At 46.4% G+C, this 17,725-nt stretch overlaps 1 protein-coding gene across 10 annotated transcripts in view; it reads right to left on the bottom strand.

The window, feature by feature from the left end:
- The window catches only part of FNDC3A (fibronectin type III domain containing 3A), a 195,462-nt gene that overhangs the window by 15,378 nt on the left and 162,359 nt on the right, over positions 1–17,725 (bottom strand). For all 10 annotated transcript variants that reach the window (XM_065581235.1, XM_005287137.5, XM_005287136.5 and 7 more), the window contains 5 exons: positions 12,261–12,379; positions 10,910–11,015; positions 10,350–10,525; positions 8,791–8,904; positions 4,122–4,271 (listed from right to left, as the gene is read on the bottom strand). In XM_065581235.1, the coding sequence (XP_065437307.1) occupies positions 4,122–4,271; positions 8,791–8,904; positions 10,350–10,525; positions 10,910–11,015; positions 12,261–12,379 (665 nt within the window). The remainder of the gene's footprint in view (positions 1–4,121; positions 4,272–8,790; positions 8,905–10,349; positions 10,526–10,909; positions 11,016–12,260; positions 12,380–17,725) is intronic.

Genomic DNA, 17,725 nt, shown 5'->3' with positions numbered 1-17,725 from the left:
GGCCAGGTAGGTGGCCCTGCTGGAGGGTTTCCTGCTACCAAGTAAGATCTCCCTAACAGGCCCTGAGCACCTGAGCTCCATGGGGTTAGCCATGGAGCTTCCAAGCCATGAAGTGAAGGGACTGGAGGTCTGGGTGCTGAAGGCGACCATAGTATTGGGTGATCAGGTCCGGGACGGGGGCAGTGCGATTGGAATGTCCACCGACAGCTCCAGGAGCGTGGTGTACCAGTGCTGACGAGGCCAAGTCATTGCCACCAGTATGACCGCTGCCTTGTCTCAGTGGATCTTGAGCAGAACCTCGTGGATGAGTGGGAACGCAGATGGTCCATCCAGGGGAGGAGAAATGCATCCGCGAGTGAGCCCGGACTGTGATTCTGGAAGGAACAGAATCACAGGCACTTTCTGTTGTCCCGTGTGGCAAACAGGTCGATCTGGGAAATTCCCCACCTTTGGAAAATGCTGTGTATTACGTCCAGGCGGATGAACCACTCATGGTTGTGGAAGGATCTGCTGAGGTAGTCCACCAACTCATTCTGGGACCCTGGGAGGTAAGACGCTTCCAGGTGAATAGAGGGGGCTATGCAGAAGACCCACAGCTTGAGGGCTTCCCAACGTAGGGGAGAAGAACGAGTCCCACCCTCCTTGTTTGTATAAAACATCGCAGTTGTGTTGTCTGTCATGACTCCCACACACTTCCCTTGCAATTGGACTTGGAAGCTTTGGGATGCTTGTCGGACTACCCTCAACTCCTTGATGTTGATGTGGCGTGAGAGCTCATCCTGCGACCAGAGGCCTTGCGTCTGTAGTTCTCCCAGGTGAGCGCCCCATCCCAGCGCTGATGCATCTGTTACAAGAGACAGAGAGGACTGGGGTCTGTCGAAGGGGATTCCCTCGTACACTTCCTGCGGGTTGAGCCACTAGCAGAGGGACTTGAGGACCTGCACCAGAAGAGTGACCACTGTGTCTAGGCAGTCTCGCCCTGGACAGTAGGCCGATGCTAACCAAGCTTGTAGAGGCCTGAGCCTCAGCCTGCCGTGCTGTACCATATAAGTACATGCTGCCATGTGGCCGAGGAGCCTCAAGCAACCCCTTGCTGTGGTCACAGGGTGCCGTCTGAGGCTTTGAATGATGTCCGTCATTGCTTGGAAATGGGCCTCTGGCAGTGACGCCGTGGCCCGGCCCGAGTCCAACACTGAGCCAATAAACTCTATCCTTTGAGTTGGTGATAGGGTCGATTTGTGTTCGTTGAGGAGGAAACCCAACCTGTCGAAGGTGGATCTCACAAAGTGGACCTGAGCCTCCACTTGATCCCTGAAATCTCCACTGAGCAGCCAGTCATTGAGGTATGGATATATCTGCACTTGCCTCTGACGTAGGAAAATGGCCATGACCGACATGCACTTGGTGAAGACTCGTGGGGCTGTGGATAGGCCGAAAGGGAGGACCGTGAATTGGTAATGGTTGTTGTAGACCACAAACATGAGGAAATGTCTGTGAGCAGGATGTATCGAGATGTGGAAGTACGCATCCCTGAGGTCGAGGGCAGCGTACCAGTCTCCTGGATCAGGAGAGGTGATGATCGAACTTAGGGAGACTATGCAAAACTTCAGCTTTTTTATGAAGCTGTTGAGGCCTTGCAGGTTGAGGATGGGTCTGGGAGGGAGGAGAAGAGCAGAACTGGAGAGAATATCCCACTTTTACCATACGAAGGACCCAGCGGTCTGATGTTATTTGTGACCAAGCACGGTAAAAGTGGGACAGATGGTTCAGGAAAAAGGGATGAGGATCTGGTCCACTGACTGGTATGCTGTCCTCGGGCGCACCTTCATAAGGCCTGTTTAGCGCCTGATGAAGACTGCGCCTGGCCTTGGCCTAGGCTAGGCGGGGGCTGGGAAGGCTTGCACCTGCCATTCTTGCCACGCTTCCTCGAGAAGTCCTGCCTAGGCTGGGGAGGGTAGAAACGCTGCTGGGGTTGGGGCTTAAAATGTTTGCGCTGGGTGGCTGGTGTATGCATGCCCAGCGATTTCATCATTGCCTGAGAATCTTTTAGGCTGTGAAGCCTGGAGTCTGTTTGCTCCACAAAGAGGCCCATGCCATCAAATGGCAAGTCCTGCAGAGTTTGTTGCACTTCCGGGGGAAGCCCAGCCACCATGAGCTGCTTCTCATGTCTGCAGCATCCAGTGAGGCTTGCAACAAGGTCCATGCCGCTGCCTTGCCCTCCTTCATTATGGCCCCAAACTCTTCCATGGACTCCCTGGGTAGTAACTCCTTGAACTTTAAGATGGAGCTCCAGGAGTTAAAGTTGTGCCTACTCAGGATTGCCTGCTGGTTGGCAATCCTGAGCTGGAGCCCCCCGGTCCAGTAGACCTTCCGGCCGAATAGGTCCAGCTTTTTAGAATCCTTAGACTTTGGGTTTGGACCCTGCTGCCCCTGCCTTTCATGCTCGTTTACCGCAGCCACCATCAACGAGCAGGGCTGCGGGTGTGTATACAAGTACTCGTACCCCTTAGAGGGGACGAAGTACTTTCTTTCCACTCCCTTTGCAGTCGGGGGAATGGAGGCAGGGTTTTGGTGTTAGCCTGAATCGTTTTAATGAGGGGCAAAGCCACCCTCGATGGGCCCTCCAGAGCCAGAATGTCCACCCTCAGGTCCTCTGGCTCGACAACCTCCTTGGCTTGCAGCCCCATGTTGTGAGCCACTCTGCACAGCAGGTCCCGGTGTGCCTGACTGTCGATTGGGGGCGGCCCAGAGGAGGAAGACCCCACTACTGCTTTTTCCGGGGAGGACGAAGACGATGCCAGGGGGACAAAGGGCCCTCCTGGCCATCTGGAGCCCTGGAGATGTCCTGTTTGGTGACAGGCTCCTCTGCAATGACTGCAGGTTCGGTGCTGGTGGTGGGCACGGGATTGGGAGGTGGCTGTACGGCCCGCACCGATGTAGTCTCGGAGCCTCCAGGGGTGAGACAACCCGCGGCTGCCGGGGGCATTCGTGGTTCCGATACCATTGAGTGAGGGCCCCTGGAATGAGTGCCCTGGGTCTGGTGGTAGGCCCACAGAGTCCAAAAGGGCCCCTGCCACTGCACATGCTATGGCACTGCACTCATGTCCTGCTTGTGACGACCCAACCTGCGCCAGCTGTGCCGCGAATAGTGGGACTCTGCCTCCGACAATGTGGACCTGGAGTGCGAAGGCCACAGTGGTGCTGAGCGGAGCGGTGCCGGGGATTGATGCCGTGAGTACGGTGCTGGGGAGCGGTGCTGCGATGGGGAGATGGGGAATAGTGCCGTGATGAGCGATGCCAGGATGGAAAGCGGTGCTGGAATGTAGAGCAGCACTGCGACTGAGAGCGGTGTCATCCGTCCGTCCGGTGCAGGGGACAGGTGCCGTGTTGTCAGCGGTGATCGGTGCCTTGAAGACTGAGACGGGGACCGTCATGGGGAGTGGTGGCATGGGGAGCGAAGACTGGGGGATGGTGATCTCCTCATCATCGACAGCTTGCCTCTAGAAGATACCCCGCGCTGCGGCACCGGGGACCTTATCCCGACTGGCTAGGGACCAAGAAGCTGTCGTGGTAATTAAGTTCCAAGCGGCCTCAAAGGTATCCCGGTTAGATGGAAGTTCTATGTCCTCCACCCGGCATTCTTGATCAGGAGAGACCAGAGGTACCAGACTCAACGGCTCCCCCTGTGGGGCCGAAGTCAACGGTGCCGTCTCCTGGGCCGTCGGTGCCAGGACCTCTTTGCTACCTTTCCCTATGTCATTGGTACCTACATGTACCACGGCCACTGGCTCTCCTCAGCACTGCACATAAATCTGTCTAGATGTCTTGAGAGATCTGCAACATTCACACCTGGCAGGCAATTCACCATCACAAACCCATCTCTATATTTCTAATGATCGAATCCCCCATTACTATTACTTGTCTCTTCCTAATAACTGGGATTCCCTTCCCCAGAGAGGTATCCTCAGTGTGAGAGGATACCATGACATCATCTGGAGAGAGGGACCGTTTCTCTCCGTTCCACCTTGATGTTCTCCTTCCCTGAGAAAGTAAAATAAATATTCATGGAAACACAGAGATCTGTGAATAGCAGGATACCAACAGTAAGTCTTCCTCTTTACCTGAACCCTGCAGTAATATATAGTTGCAGGCAAAAGTCCTTTCATTTCATAATTGAGTCCAGTCCCACAGTAACAGATCTGCATGCATCCTTCCACACTGCCCCACTCCAAACGGTATTCTGTGATGTCAGCTCCATTATTTACTGGGACCTTTAAAGTTAACAGAAAATAATTAGGACTTAAATTCATTGTTTGAAAATCAGACCAAACTCACCAAATCTTGACTACTTTCTCTATAAAACAGTAAGATAATGAATGTAGCATTTTAAGCCATAAAAGTAGGCCAGAAAGCTGTAGAAACTGCATTTCCACAGGAAAGTCACCCTATGGTAGCTTCAGCAATCTCCAATTTATTACAGTACAAGCAAAACACTGCATTATTTTATTGGTCTTGAGCACATTAAAATACTAATGGATAATGTTCATGGTGGCAGAGTATTATATGTGGAGCAGTAACTGCTTTTTCAGTTGCTTAAATACTGAAGTGACACTAAGCGATAATCATAAAATCTATTAAATGTGGATATACTTCAAAGTGATTTCTCTTAAAGAACTAGATTACAAATAATGAAATAAAAATTATTCTCTTCTTTCATGGAGGACTTACCAGTCTAAGATACTGCTTCTCACTGAGGATATGCTATTATGAATCATTGCTCCAGGGCAGTTTTTTTAAAAAAGAATCATTAGTTTAAGAAGTGGACTATATGAAAAAGGAATGTGATTGAACATAAACAACATTTGAGAGAACAGTGTTTGATGTCCTGTGCTATGATTGGCAGAAATCTCTCTCTTCTGTAATTTACAATAAATTGTGGCATATTCTGGACTATTTATAGATGACATTAAAATTGTTAAAACACATTTAAGTTGCAAAGTCAAACACTAGAAAGTTAGGATGCACCAGAAACTAGGTTGGCTATGTACATTTTAATTCTGCTCCCTTGTGTGTATGCATCACGATACAGTATTTAAATATATAATTATATACTACTGTTTCCAGAGGACCCCCGCCTCGTTCAGGCCACAGAATGGACAATCAAGGAATGAGGCGGCTGTCCAAATATTTTTATTCTCATTTTTCAATTGGTGGCTCCATGCCTTACTTACTCCACAGTGTTCAAAGCCTATGAGCAACACAGAATTATTTTTCTCATGGTATTTTTGATCATGGTACTTATAATTGTATCTGTGTTGCACAGACATTAATTAATTTATCTCAACTACAAGATGACAGAATTACTTTTCCCATTTTATAAATGGGGAAATCAAGGCAAAGAGGCTTGGCTGAGGCCACACAGTGATTCAGTGGCAGGGCCAGAATTAAAACTCAGGACCTCCTGATTCCCAGTGCTATGCACAGTCCTGCATACCAAATTACCTTACTGCTAGAGGGGCTGAGCATCCACAACTCCCAATAGCATTGGTTGCATTTGTGAACGCTCAGCACTTCTGTGTCTCAGTTTGCAGGTATCTTAAGTTGGGCACCAGTAAAAGAGGAACACACAATTAAAATGTTGGTTTAAATGACTTGTTTGAAATCATATAGGAAGACTGGGCAGAAGCAGGGATAGAACAGAATTCTCCTGTGAGGCATTCACAGCGGTAAGAAGGAACTGAGAGGGCGTAGGGCCAGTGGCGCCTGATATACAGGCGCATGAGTGCGACACTCAAGGGGGCACCACTGCCTACTCTATGGATACCGCTAAGGCAAAAATCTCCGACGATCGCAACCAAGGACGTGCACACCTAGAATGGAATTGACATGAGCAAGCACTCGAAGAAGAATTAATGACATTAGCTGTTAGCAGAATCATAGAATATCAAGGTTGGAAGGGACCTCAGGAGATCATCTAGTCGAACCCCCTGCTGAAAGCAGGACCAATCCCCAACTAAATCATCCTAGCCAGGGCTTTGTCAAGCCTGACCTTAAAAACCTCTAAGGAAGGAGATTCCACCACCTCCCTAGGTAACCCATCTGAGTGCTTCACCACTTTCCCAGTGAAAAAGTTTTTCCTAATATCCAACCTAAACCTCCCCCACTGCAACTTGAGACCATTGCTCCTTGTTCTGTCATCTGCTACCACTGAGAACAGTCTAGATCCATCCTCTTTGGAACCCCCTTTCAGGTAGTTGAAAGCAGCTATCAAATCCCCCCTCATTCTTCTCTTCTGCAGACTAAACAATCCCAGTTCCCTCAGCCTCTCCTCATAAGTCATGTGCTCCAGCCCCCTAATCATTTTTAGTGCCCTCCGCTGGACTCTTTCCAATTTTTTCACATCCTTCTTGTAGTGTGGGGCCCAAAACTGGATACAGTACTCCAGATGAGGCCTCACCAATGCCGAATAGAGGGGAATGATTACGTCCCTCGATCTGCTGGCAGTGCTCCTACTTATACAGCCCACAATGCCGTTAGCCTTCTTGGCAACAAGAGCACACTGTTGACTCATATCCAGCTTCTCATCCACTGTAACCCCTATATCCTTTTCTGCAGAACTGCTGCCTAGCCACTCGGTCCCTAGTCTGTAGCAGTGTATGGGATTCTTCCGTCCTAAGTGCAGGACTCTGCACTTGTCCTTGTTGTACCTCCTCATATTTCTTTTGGCCCAATCCTCTAATTTGTCGAGGTCCCTCTTTATCCTATCCCTACCTTCCAGCGTATCTACCACTCCTCCCAGTTTAGTGTCATCTGCAAACTTGCTGAGGGTGCAATCCACACCATCCTCCAGATCATTAATGAAGATATTGAACAAAACCGGCCCCAGGACCGACCTTTGGGGCACTCCGCTTGATACCGGCTGCCAACTAGACATGGAGCCATTGATCACTACCCGTTGAGCCTGATGATTTAGCCAGCTTTCTATCCACCTTATAGTCCATTCATCCAGCCCATATTTCTTTAATTTGCTGGCAAGAATACTGTGGGAGACCGTGTCAAAAGCTTTGCTAACGTCAAGGAATAACACATCCACTGCTTTCCCCTCATCTACAGATCCAGTTATCTCATCATAAAAGGCAATTAGGTTAGTCAGGCATGACTTCCCCTTGGTGAATCCATGCTGACTGTTCCTGATCACTTTCCTCTCCTCTAAGCGCTTCAAAATTGATTCCTTGAGGACCCGCTCCATGATTTTTCCAGGGACTGAGGGGAGGCTGACTGGCCTGTAGTTCCCCGGATCCTTCTTCTTCCCTTTTTTAAAGATAGACACTACATTAGCCTTTTTCCAGTCATCTGGGACTTCACCCAATTGCCATGAGTTTTGAAAGATAATGGCCAATGGCTCTGCAATCACATCCGCCAACTCCTTTAGTATGCTAGGATGCAATAGAAGGCCATTATCCCTGGAGGTGTGGAAGTAGGAAAGAGGCCACATGCTGGGTTCAGGGATGGTCAGTCTGGCTCTTTCCTCCCCTCCTCTCCCATGACATGTGAGGAGCTCATTCCCCATGTGGTACCCCCAGAGGGGACATAAGCCACTGGGGCCATGCCCTAGGTCCAGCAAAGATTGTCAGAGACGGGGGGTACCCTCTCTGGAGGAGGATGCCTGCTCCCTGAGTCCACAGGGCAACATGCTGCTGCTGCATTGTTCCCAGTGCAGTGTGGGCATCTTAGATTACAATGTTCTTATGCAGTTATTATTTTGATATGCTGCCAAAATTTTGCTGACAATGCAAATGACAGAAGAGAATGGTGATTCTCTGGCCCCAAGACTTTCGTCCTGCTGAATTTTAAAGTCCTGTTGCAAACAATGAAAGTATTAGAGATTCTTTTTAAAAAAAGTTTCAAGACTCTTTTTCATGAAAAGTGTTAGGCAGCCTAAATATAAAGGTTTCTACCAGCTTTCTCCTGTAATGTGGGATTCCATCCAACACTTAATTTGTTTGTTATTTATGCTCACTGAGACCACATTACATAATATGAACTTTCCATGTGGGCTTGTGCAAAAGTATTTTATTTTTTTTTCTTTTTAAAAGTGAACATTTTATATATGCAAAAATGCATCTGAAAAGTCTTCAGCCTTTTTGCATTCATCTACAATGCTAAATCCCCATCCCATAGTAAGCAAATTTTTTAAAAGTTAAGAGTTCTTCCCCACCCTTCAGTGACAATCTTTTTCAGATTTAGTCTTGATGAGATTTATTTTGCTTACTAAAAATCACACACCTGAAAACTGGGAGGTTAACAGATAGACCCTTTGCTACATTATTACTGATGTGATGATATAAAGTACAAATCAGCTTAGAAAAGTGGTGAGTGTAAAGCCATCATTTGTGTTGTGTGGCTATCTGGGTTTTCTGCAAAGGAAGAAACAAATGGTCTTAAAAAAATTAAAAAGAATCTGCATCAAATTCATACTCACAGTGTAGCACTATTGGAAAAACCCATAATAAAAACAAAGGAACAAGAGGATATTGTGTGTCGAAGTTTGAATATGTGTAGATCATTTAGTTACAAATATTGTATAAAGGAAATGGCAAATGATGCTTTGAGGACTTTCAAATTTTATGTTTAAGTTTCAATGTAAAGATAACCCATAATCAGGCAGCTTGTTTCTGTTTTGGTTTTTTTAAAATGTTGTCTTAGTTACAGTTTAGGCTTTTTAAAATTGACAAAAGAATATAAAAGGTAACTATCGTAAGACATAAAATAAGCCTAAAATATTCCTACCTCCCAATACACCTGTGCACATGTTGCCGATCTACATGTCACTTGAGGGGGTTTGCACTGATCCGGTGGTCCAGGGGCTGTAGTAATTTCACATTTCTCTGAATAGGGTCCAAACTATTAAAAATAGGTTGACATAATTATTACCATGTTTTTAAATAGAAGTTTTGCCCACAGTAGCTGTATATACTATTAGTGTTTGACAGTCAGCATCAAATATTGTGTGACTAATTTGCAAGATGACTTGTCATGACTTCAGGGTTCATTTCAATGTTTGAGCATTCTTCAGAACTACTATATTATTCTTCCTCTTTTGGAGATGTAGTGAGAATAAACATGACAATTTACACTCTAACTCAGAAGAACACATGACTCTGTAAGTCACAGTTGCCAGGTTACATATGACAGCTAACCTGTAACAGAGAATATTGTACAACTGTGTATTTATTTAAATCTAAATGAAACAGAAGACTCCAAATAATAGGCTACAACTATAATTCTTCCTCTGGATGTTAGAAAGTAATTCAGCATTCAGCTTCTCTGCCAACATTGACAACTAGTGACAATCGTAATAAAGGTTTCTGTGACTCCTGTTCATTAACTGAACTGAAACAAAGAGTCCTGTGGCACCTTATAGATTACCAGACGTATTGGAGCATAAGCTTTCGTGGGTCAATACGTCTGTTAGTTTATAAGGTGCCACAGGACTGTTTGTTGCTTTTTACAGATCCAGACTAACACGGCTACCCCTCTGATACTTAACTGAACTGAGATGCCCACTCATTTTAGTTTTAAAATAGGGTATTGGCTATTTAATAAAATCAAATATTTTAAAGCAATGGTTGATTTTAAAGCAGTTAATGTAAGGTTAATGTTCAAAATATAAGGAACTAGAGAACATTTTCTTACACTTTGTGAAGTACACACTAATAGATAAAAAACACAGGAAAAAAAGTAAGAAAATGCTAGTTGCTATGCTCCAGAAAGCCTTCAGCTGTGGAATGCACACAAAACAATCAATGTGCAAAACTACAGTACACCTCTACCCCGATATAACGCTGTCCTCAGGAGCCAAAAAATCTTACCACGTTATAGGTGAAACCGTGTTATATCGAACTTGCTTTGATCAGCCAGAGCGCGCAGCCCCGCTCCCCTGGAGCACTGCTTTACCGCGTTATATCCAAATTCGTGTTATTTCGGGTCACGTTATATCGGGGTAGAGGTGTATATAAAATCATTTACCTACTTAATAAATTATCATAACACCCTGTGAAGTAAAGTTTGTACAGTGCTTTGAATCAATGTTATATCATCAACAATATCATTTAGATTTAAGTAGTAATTAGATGTTTTCTCTTTCCTTCATCCAAACAACCCAGGTTTATTCAAATTGGTCTTTAACTGTTGGGTACTACAGTGCTGCTGTAAATCATCTGAACCAATTAAATCTCCATTAAGAATCTGCATGACAAAACTTAATATCTAAAATTTTTGAAAACAACAACATGCATAAAAATGATTGCACTCGATGTAACTCGTTTGATTTCAGACGGCCTCCTTACCCCAGCTTTGTTAGCTGCTCGCAGCCTAAAGCTGTACGTCTTTCCAGGAAGAAGGTTGCTTACGGTGCATTCAACATCAGAGCCTTGGTAAACCTCTCTGTGTTCATCTGTTTCCACAGAAGACATTTCCAGACCATAACAGGTAATAGGTGATCCACCATCTGCTTGAGGTGGTCCTAAAAAACAGGGAAAAGGATTATATGGTTTTAAAAATATATCAGCACATTTTGATTTCTCAGGCTATATCTACACTATAGACTTCTGCCAGCTTTGTTATGTCAGTCAGGGGTGTGAAAAGTTGTGATCTCTGACTGACACAGTTGTGCTGACAGAAGTCATTAGTGTAGATGCAGCTATACTGGCAAAGCTGTACTTTTACCTCTACAGCTTGTTTTACTCGTGGGGGGTGGTTTTACTATACTAGTACAAAACACAGCTTTGTTGATATAGCTGCATCCACACTTGGAGAACTTGGCTGGCATACTATACTGATATACCGACATTGGTAAAGCCCTCCTAGCATAGACTTGGCCTCAGATGATAGTCGCAATAACAATTACCCCATCTCAGCTGAATTTCTTTTGCTCTTGGTCTACCCTGTAGTCTGGGAGGTTGGCCTGGACCAGGAAGCACTGCTGGTGTCTGCACCAATAAAGAATCAGATGCCTGTAAAGGAAAAATTGACAAAGGCCGTAATATAATCGGATGCATTTTGACCTTACTTCATAAAGAAAATGAGAATACTTTGAACTCCAAATAAATATAATAAATGTCATAAAAATCAGTGAGGTAAAATATTGATAAATATTTCCATCAGATCCCAGTTTAGGAGAAGATCTATAAAAAGAGATCAATAACCAGGGACAGTAGGAACTGCATACAATTTTTGCACTGCTGTAACTATGTCAATTAGGGATGTGATTTTTTTATTGATATATTTATACTGGTACAAACCTAGTGTAAATACAGGTATGCCAGTATAAAGGTGCCTTGCACAAGTATAACTTATTCCCCATCCCATAGGGGAATAAGCTGTATCAGTATAAGCATGTTTATATGGATATAATTGTGTCCATACTAGAGGTTATACCACTTTAACTATCCCAGTATAGGTTTTGCTTTAAACAAGGCCTGAGAGAGAAGATAAGTAAAAATTGTAACCAAAAAGTAGCAATGCTTTTTTTGATAGCAAAGTTGAATTGTCCACTTTTGCACTGCTTTTTATAATTAAATGTGCAGTAAATATCCACCTCCAATTTGGGGATGTGCACAGGAATGCACAGCATACCCCTTGTGTAGCACGGAGGTCCATTCCATAAGGATTCCCTGCATATGCTCAGGCAAGGGCAGGCTAGAGGATCAGAGGTTGTGCCGATCTGCCAATGCACACTGTTGCACAGGGATCAGAGGTGACTGCAGCGCACTATTCTGTGGCCTGAGGAAACATTCATTCCGTGCCCCACCTTCACATGTATTCAGCCCAGCTATTTAGACTGGGTGCTAGAATGATGATTTGGCTCTTGGAGAAATGAATATTTACATTGCTGTGCTGAGTTAAACAGATACTGCTTTAAGAAAGTTTTATTATTTCCAATAAATCACATCAGAAAAGTAGGGCAATTATATTGTCATGTTTTCTGTAAATTTGAATAGCAGCTGGATTAAGTAAAACATTTGTACAGAGAAATGTTCACATTTTATTTCTCTAAGAAATGGGAGCAGAAACTCTAAACTTTGGGCAAAATTTTCTGAAAATTTCTTGAGTCCCCAATTATAGATACTGTATTACATATTGGTTGTATGATTATTCTACAACATTCAATGTTCCTAGCTTGACCATCAGACTTTCTTAAAGCTAAAGAGGTTTTCCACAAGTGTCACATTTATATATAAAATATCAGACAATATTACCGCACTCTGCCCTCCTTCCCCAGTACAGTATACACGTAAGCGATAAGAGCAGCCTGGATGTAGTCGATCACACAAATGTTCCCTAGCAGCTCCACTGTATATTACGTCCCAGTTGTTTCCTGAAAGGTTAAGAATTAGTGTACAATGAACAAAGGTGCAATTTTCAGCATTTCGGTATCAGACATAGCACATATCCTAATTTCACTAAGCAAACGTGTGTGTCATTTGTCTGACAAATTCAAAGCTTGCTTTGAATTTCCTGGAAATGATTTAATTATCTCATGACGATAGTTTCCTAGACAAATTTGTGTAGATTTGCTGAAGTGAAATATCTCCCTTATCTGGCATACCCATTAACTAAGATGTATAATTTGTATTTAATAAAGCAGTTTAAATGTGCTTACTGGTCTAGTAATAATGTTATAACTAAATAGATGGAAGAAAAATAATAGACGAGCCCATGGAAAAGATACTTTAATTAAATCATATATATTCATTTTACACAGCAAGTCTATACTTCCTAAAATTAAAGTCTGATAAAGCCAGCCTGATTCCTGAGCAGTAGGAAGGGGCTTGCAGCACCTGAGATAAAAGGAAGTTACCTACCCTTTGTAACTGGAGTTCTTTGAGATTTTTTATGAATCTGTAAACTCAGGGGTTGTACTCTATGACTGGAGAATTGCTAACATAGTTCCTATTTTTAAGAAAGGGAAAAAAGACCATCTGGGAAACTACAGGCCTGTTAGTTTAACCTAATTGTATGCAAGGTCTTGGAACAAATTTTGAAAGAGAAAGTAGTTAAGGACATAGAGATAAATGGTAATTGCGATAAAATATAACATTGTTTTACAAAAATTAAATTGTGCCAGACCAACCTAATCTCCTTCTTTGAGAATATAACTGCTTTTTAGACAAAGAAAATGCAGTAGGTCTAATCTACCTGGATTTCAGTAAGGCATCTGATACAGTTCCACATGGGAAATTATTAATTAAATCGGAGAAGATGGGGATTAATATGAGAATTGAAAGGTGGAGAAGGAACTGGTTAAAGGTGAGACTACAACAGGTCATATTGAAAGTTGAACTGTCAGGCTGGAGGGAGGTTATTAAGTGGAGTTCCTCAGGGATTGGTTTTGGGATCTATCTTATTTTTCTTATGGACCTTGGCACAAAAGGTGGAAGGGTGCTAATAAAATTTGCAGATGACACCAAAGTTGGGAGGTATTGCCAATATGGAGGAGGACCAGAATATCATACAAGAAGATCTGGACTACCTTGAAAACTGGAGTAATAGAAATGGGATGAAACTTAATATTGCAAAATGCAAGATCACGCACTTAGGGACTAACAACAAGAATTTTTGCTATAAGCTAGGGATGTATCAGTTGGAAGTGACAGAGGAGGAGATAGACCTGGGGTGTACTGATTGATCACAGGATGACTATGAGCTGCTAATGTGATATAGCTGTAAAAAAAGGCAACAAGGGCACACTGTCGACTCATATCCAGCTTCTCGTCCATTGTAACCCTTAGGTCCTTTTCTGCAGAACTGCTGCCTAGCCATTCGGTCCCCAGTCTGTAGCAGTGCATGGGATTCTTCCGTCCTAAGTGCGGGACTCTGCACTTGTCCTTGTTGAACCTCATCAGATTTCTTTTGGCCCAATACTCTAATTTGTCTAGGTCCCTCTGTATCCTATCCCTACCCTCCAGTGTATCTACCACTCCTCCCAGTTTAGTGTCATCTGCAAACTTGCTGAGAGTGCAGTCCACGCCATCCTCCAGATCATTAATGAAGATATTGAACAAAATCGGCCCCAGGACCAACCCCTGGGGCACTCCACTTGAAACCGGCTGCCAATTAGACATGGAGCCGTTGATCACTATCTGTTGACCCCGACGATCTAGCCAGCTTTCTGTCCACCTTATAGTCCATTCATCCAGCCCATACTTCTTTAACTTGCCGGCAAGAATACTGTGGGAGACCATATCAAAGCTTTGCTAAAGTCAAGGAATAACACGTTCACTGCTTTCCCCTCATCCGTAGAGCCAGTTATCTCATCACAGAAGGCAATTAGGTTAGTCAGGCATGACTTGCCCTTGGTGAATCCATGCTGACTGTTCCTGATCACCTTCCTCTCCTCTAAGATCGCTATATGAAAGTATGCATCCTTCAAGTTGAGGAGGTCATACCAGTCTCTTGGATCCAGAGAGGGGATGGTGGAGGCCAGGGAGACCATGCAGAACTTCAATTTCTTTAGGTATTTGTTGAGGTCTCACAGGATGGCCCGTAGATCACCCTTGGCCTTTGGGATTAAGAAGTACTGGGAATAGAACCCCTTGTTCCTGTACGTGTGAGGAACCTCTTCTACTGTACCCAGCTGCAGCAACCCTTCTACCTCTTGCACGAGAAGACTCTTGTGAATGGCATCCCTGAAGAGGGATGGGGAAGGAGGGTGGGAGAGGGGGGGTAGAAGGAAACTGGAGGGTATAATCCTGCGCCACTGTATTGAGGACCCAGTGGTCCAACGTTATGGTGGTCCATGCCGGGAGGAAAAAAGAAAGGTGATTGGAGAAAGGCGGGAAAGATAGATCGAGGGTATAGTCTGGTAGGTAGCCCTTGGGTGCACCCTCAAAATGCCCGCTTGCTCCCATGCTTAGTACGTGTCGAGCCCACTTGGGTGGAGGGGTGGAGGCGGGTGGCTTGGGTGGCATTTGTAGCCGCTGCTCTTTTTGTGGGATGGCTCCCGCCGGGGTTGGCTCCCTTGGCCCTGAGATGGCTGCGGTTTGAACTGCTTACGGACTGGACCAGGGACGTACAGTCCTAGAATTTTCAAGGTAGTGTGGGAGTCTTTTAACCCTGGTAGCTTGCTGTCCATCTGCTCCGCAAACAGGGCCTGGCCGTCGAAGGGGAGGTCCCGCATAGACTGCTGAGCCTCAGTCAACAGGCCAGAGAGGAGTAGCCAGGATGCTGGCCACATGGAGATGGCCGAGGCCATGGTGTGAGCCGCGGAGTCTGCCGCATCTGAAGCTGCTCGGAGGGCCGCTCTGGATGCAGCCGTGCCCTCCTCGAGGATTGCCCAGAATTCCTTTCTGGACTCTTCAGGAAGCGAAACCTCAAACTTGGCCATGGCCTGTCACATGTTGTAATCGTCATGGCCGAGGAGGGCTTGGTGGTTGGTCACTCTCAATTGAAGGCTGGAAGACGAATACATTTTTCGCCCAAACAGATCCAATCTCTTTGCGTCTTTATTTTTGGGCTTGGGCCCGGGTTGCCCCTGCCTCTCCCTTTGATTAACAGCCTCAACTAAGAGAGAGTTTGGGGCCAGGTGGGTGTAGAGATACTTGTGGCCTTTAGCTGGCACAAAGTATTTACGTTCAGCCCTTTTTGAAATGGGGGGGCAGGGAGGAGAGGGTTAGCCACAGGGCATTAATAATTTTTGATACCCGTTCATGTAGGGGCAAAGCCACCCCAGCAGGTGCGGTGGAGCAGAGGATGTCAAATAGGGAGTCCGATGGCTCTTCCGTCTGAAGCCCCAGGTTGGAGGCAACTCTCTTCAATAGTTCCTGATGAGCCTTAGCATCATCTTGTGGAACTGGGTGAGGGGGACCCGTGATGGCTTTGTCCAGCGACGATGAGGACAAAGCTGGTGCTGTGGGAGCCACATGTCCCCCCACCACGTCGCCTGGTGGTCCAGCAGGCTGTTCCCCTGTCTCTTCATGGGCCTGGGGGGTCCTGTCTGGTGGAGGGAGGGATGCTGAGGCTGATGGCCTATCTGAGGCCCCCCGTCACCGTCCTGACTGTCTGCGAGGGCTGGGGAAACCCCCAACGGTTCCAGGGGTACCAGGCTGCTGCCGGCCACTGGCCTTGGGGCCATAGGGTCGGTTGCGGTGCTGACGCTGTAGACAGTACTGCTGGTGCTGGGGCTTGTCCCACTGTCAAGGACTCCTGCTCAGTTCCAGAGTCGGAGGTGGAGTGGTCACTGCCAGGCGACCATGATCCAACGCACCAACGTTCCTTCGCCGTGCACTGCCGGCCGCTATGCCTTGACATAGACCTGACCAACCGAGATGAGTCCCTTGCGCGGGAACTTGGGGACCATTGGTGTTTGGCGGATAGGCATCAGTAATCTGTCCATCTACACCTCACGCTGCTCGACTGGTACTGGGACATGGAACGGGATTGGGTGCTGGAGCGGGCCAGTCGTCAGGAGGATCTCCCTCATTGCAGGGATCCGAGTCTTGGCAATAGGTATCAGTGACCACGTTCAAAGGATGGTTCGCGTGACCAGTGCCGCAGCCTTGGAGACACAAAAGGCCGGTCTCGCCGCTCTTGCCTGGGGGCATGAGCCTCAGTAGATCTGCGCCAGGTTACTGGCAAGCCACGCCTCGAATCCCGCTGTTGGTGCCCAGGGTCCGGAGACCAAAGAGGGCTTTGTTGAGCCTTCCTCCCTGCTTTCGAGGTGTGACGGCTCTGAGCGGGCGAGCACTGGCAGAACGTTCCTCGCAGTGGGGAACAGTACTACTGAGGTGGGGACACATGGTAAGGTCCCAGAGTGGGTTTACCCTTAGACTGGGGTACCACTGGAGCCAGTGTGGGCCTCAGGATCTCCTTTGTTGCCTGCAGGGCCTCGGGTGTCAACAGGACATCTAGATAACGGAGGCCCTTGTCACTCTCTGGGGTGACAGGCATGGTACGGGATGAGATGGACCGTTCAACCTGAGCTGGGGCCCGACTCCCTGATGGAGGTGTTGAGCCACCCAGCAAGGGTCTTGGCTCTCCTCCGGCCCTGTCCTTTCCCTTACGGGAAATGGGAAATCCTTCCCTTGTGGTTCTCTTCGGCTTCTTGGCCAGAGCTGGGGAGGGGGATCGGTGCAGGCTCGAAGACGGCGCCGTGGGGCGCTCCACACCGATGCTGTGGTGCTCGGGGCCGAGTCGGACCTCTGCTCCAGTGCTGGGGTCAGCACTGACTCCATCAGGAGCGCCCTGAGATAGATGTCTCTCCCACTTTTTGTTCAGGGTTTGAAGGATTTATAGATGTGACACTTGTCGCGTACGTGTCCTTCGCCTAGACACCTCAAACAACTAGCATGTGGGTTGCTGATGGGCATAGGCATAGGCCACTTACAACGATCGCAGGGCTTAAAGCCTAGGGACTGGGGCATGCCCCGTCCCTAGGCTGAGTCCCATCTGCGACTGACTAAACTAGAACTAATACTAAGGGAACTACTAACTATTATACAACTATTTTATAGGAAATGTTTAGAAGAAACACTGAAAGAAATGGTGTCAAGTATCAGAGGGGTAGCCGTGTTAGTCTGGATCTGTAAAAAGCAACAAAGAGTCCTGTGGCACCTTATAGAGCAACAAAGAGTCCTGTGGCACCTTAACAGACGTATTGGAGCATAAGCTTTCATGGGTGAATACCCACTTCATCACGTCTGACGCATATGGTGGAAATTTCCAG

The sequence above is a fragment of the Chrysemys picta genome, chromosome 1 (genome assembly GCF_011386835.1).
Source record: "Chrysemys picta bellii isolate R12L10 chromosome 1, ASM1138683v2, whole genome shotgun sequence".
Classification (NCBI taxonomy): domain Eukaryota; kingdom Metazoa; phylum Chordata; order Testudines; family Emydidae; genus Chrysemys; species Chrysemys picta.
The sequence above is the reverse complement of the archived record's forward strand: the minus strand, read 5'-3'. Positions and strand labels throughout refer to the sequence as shown.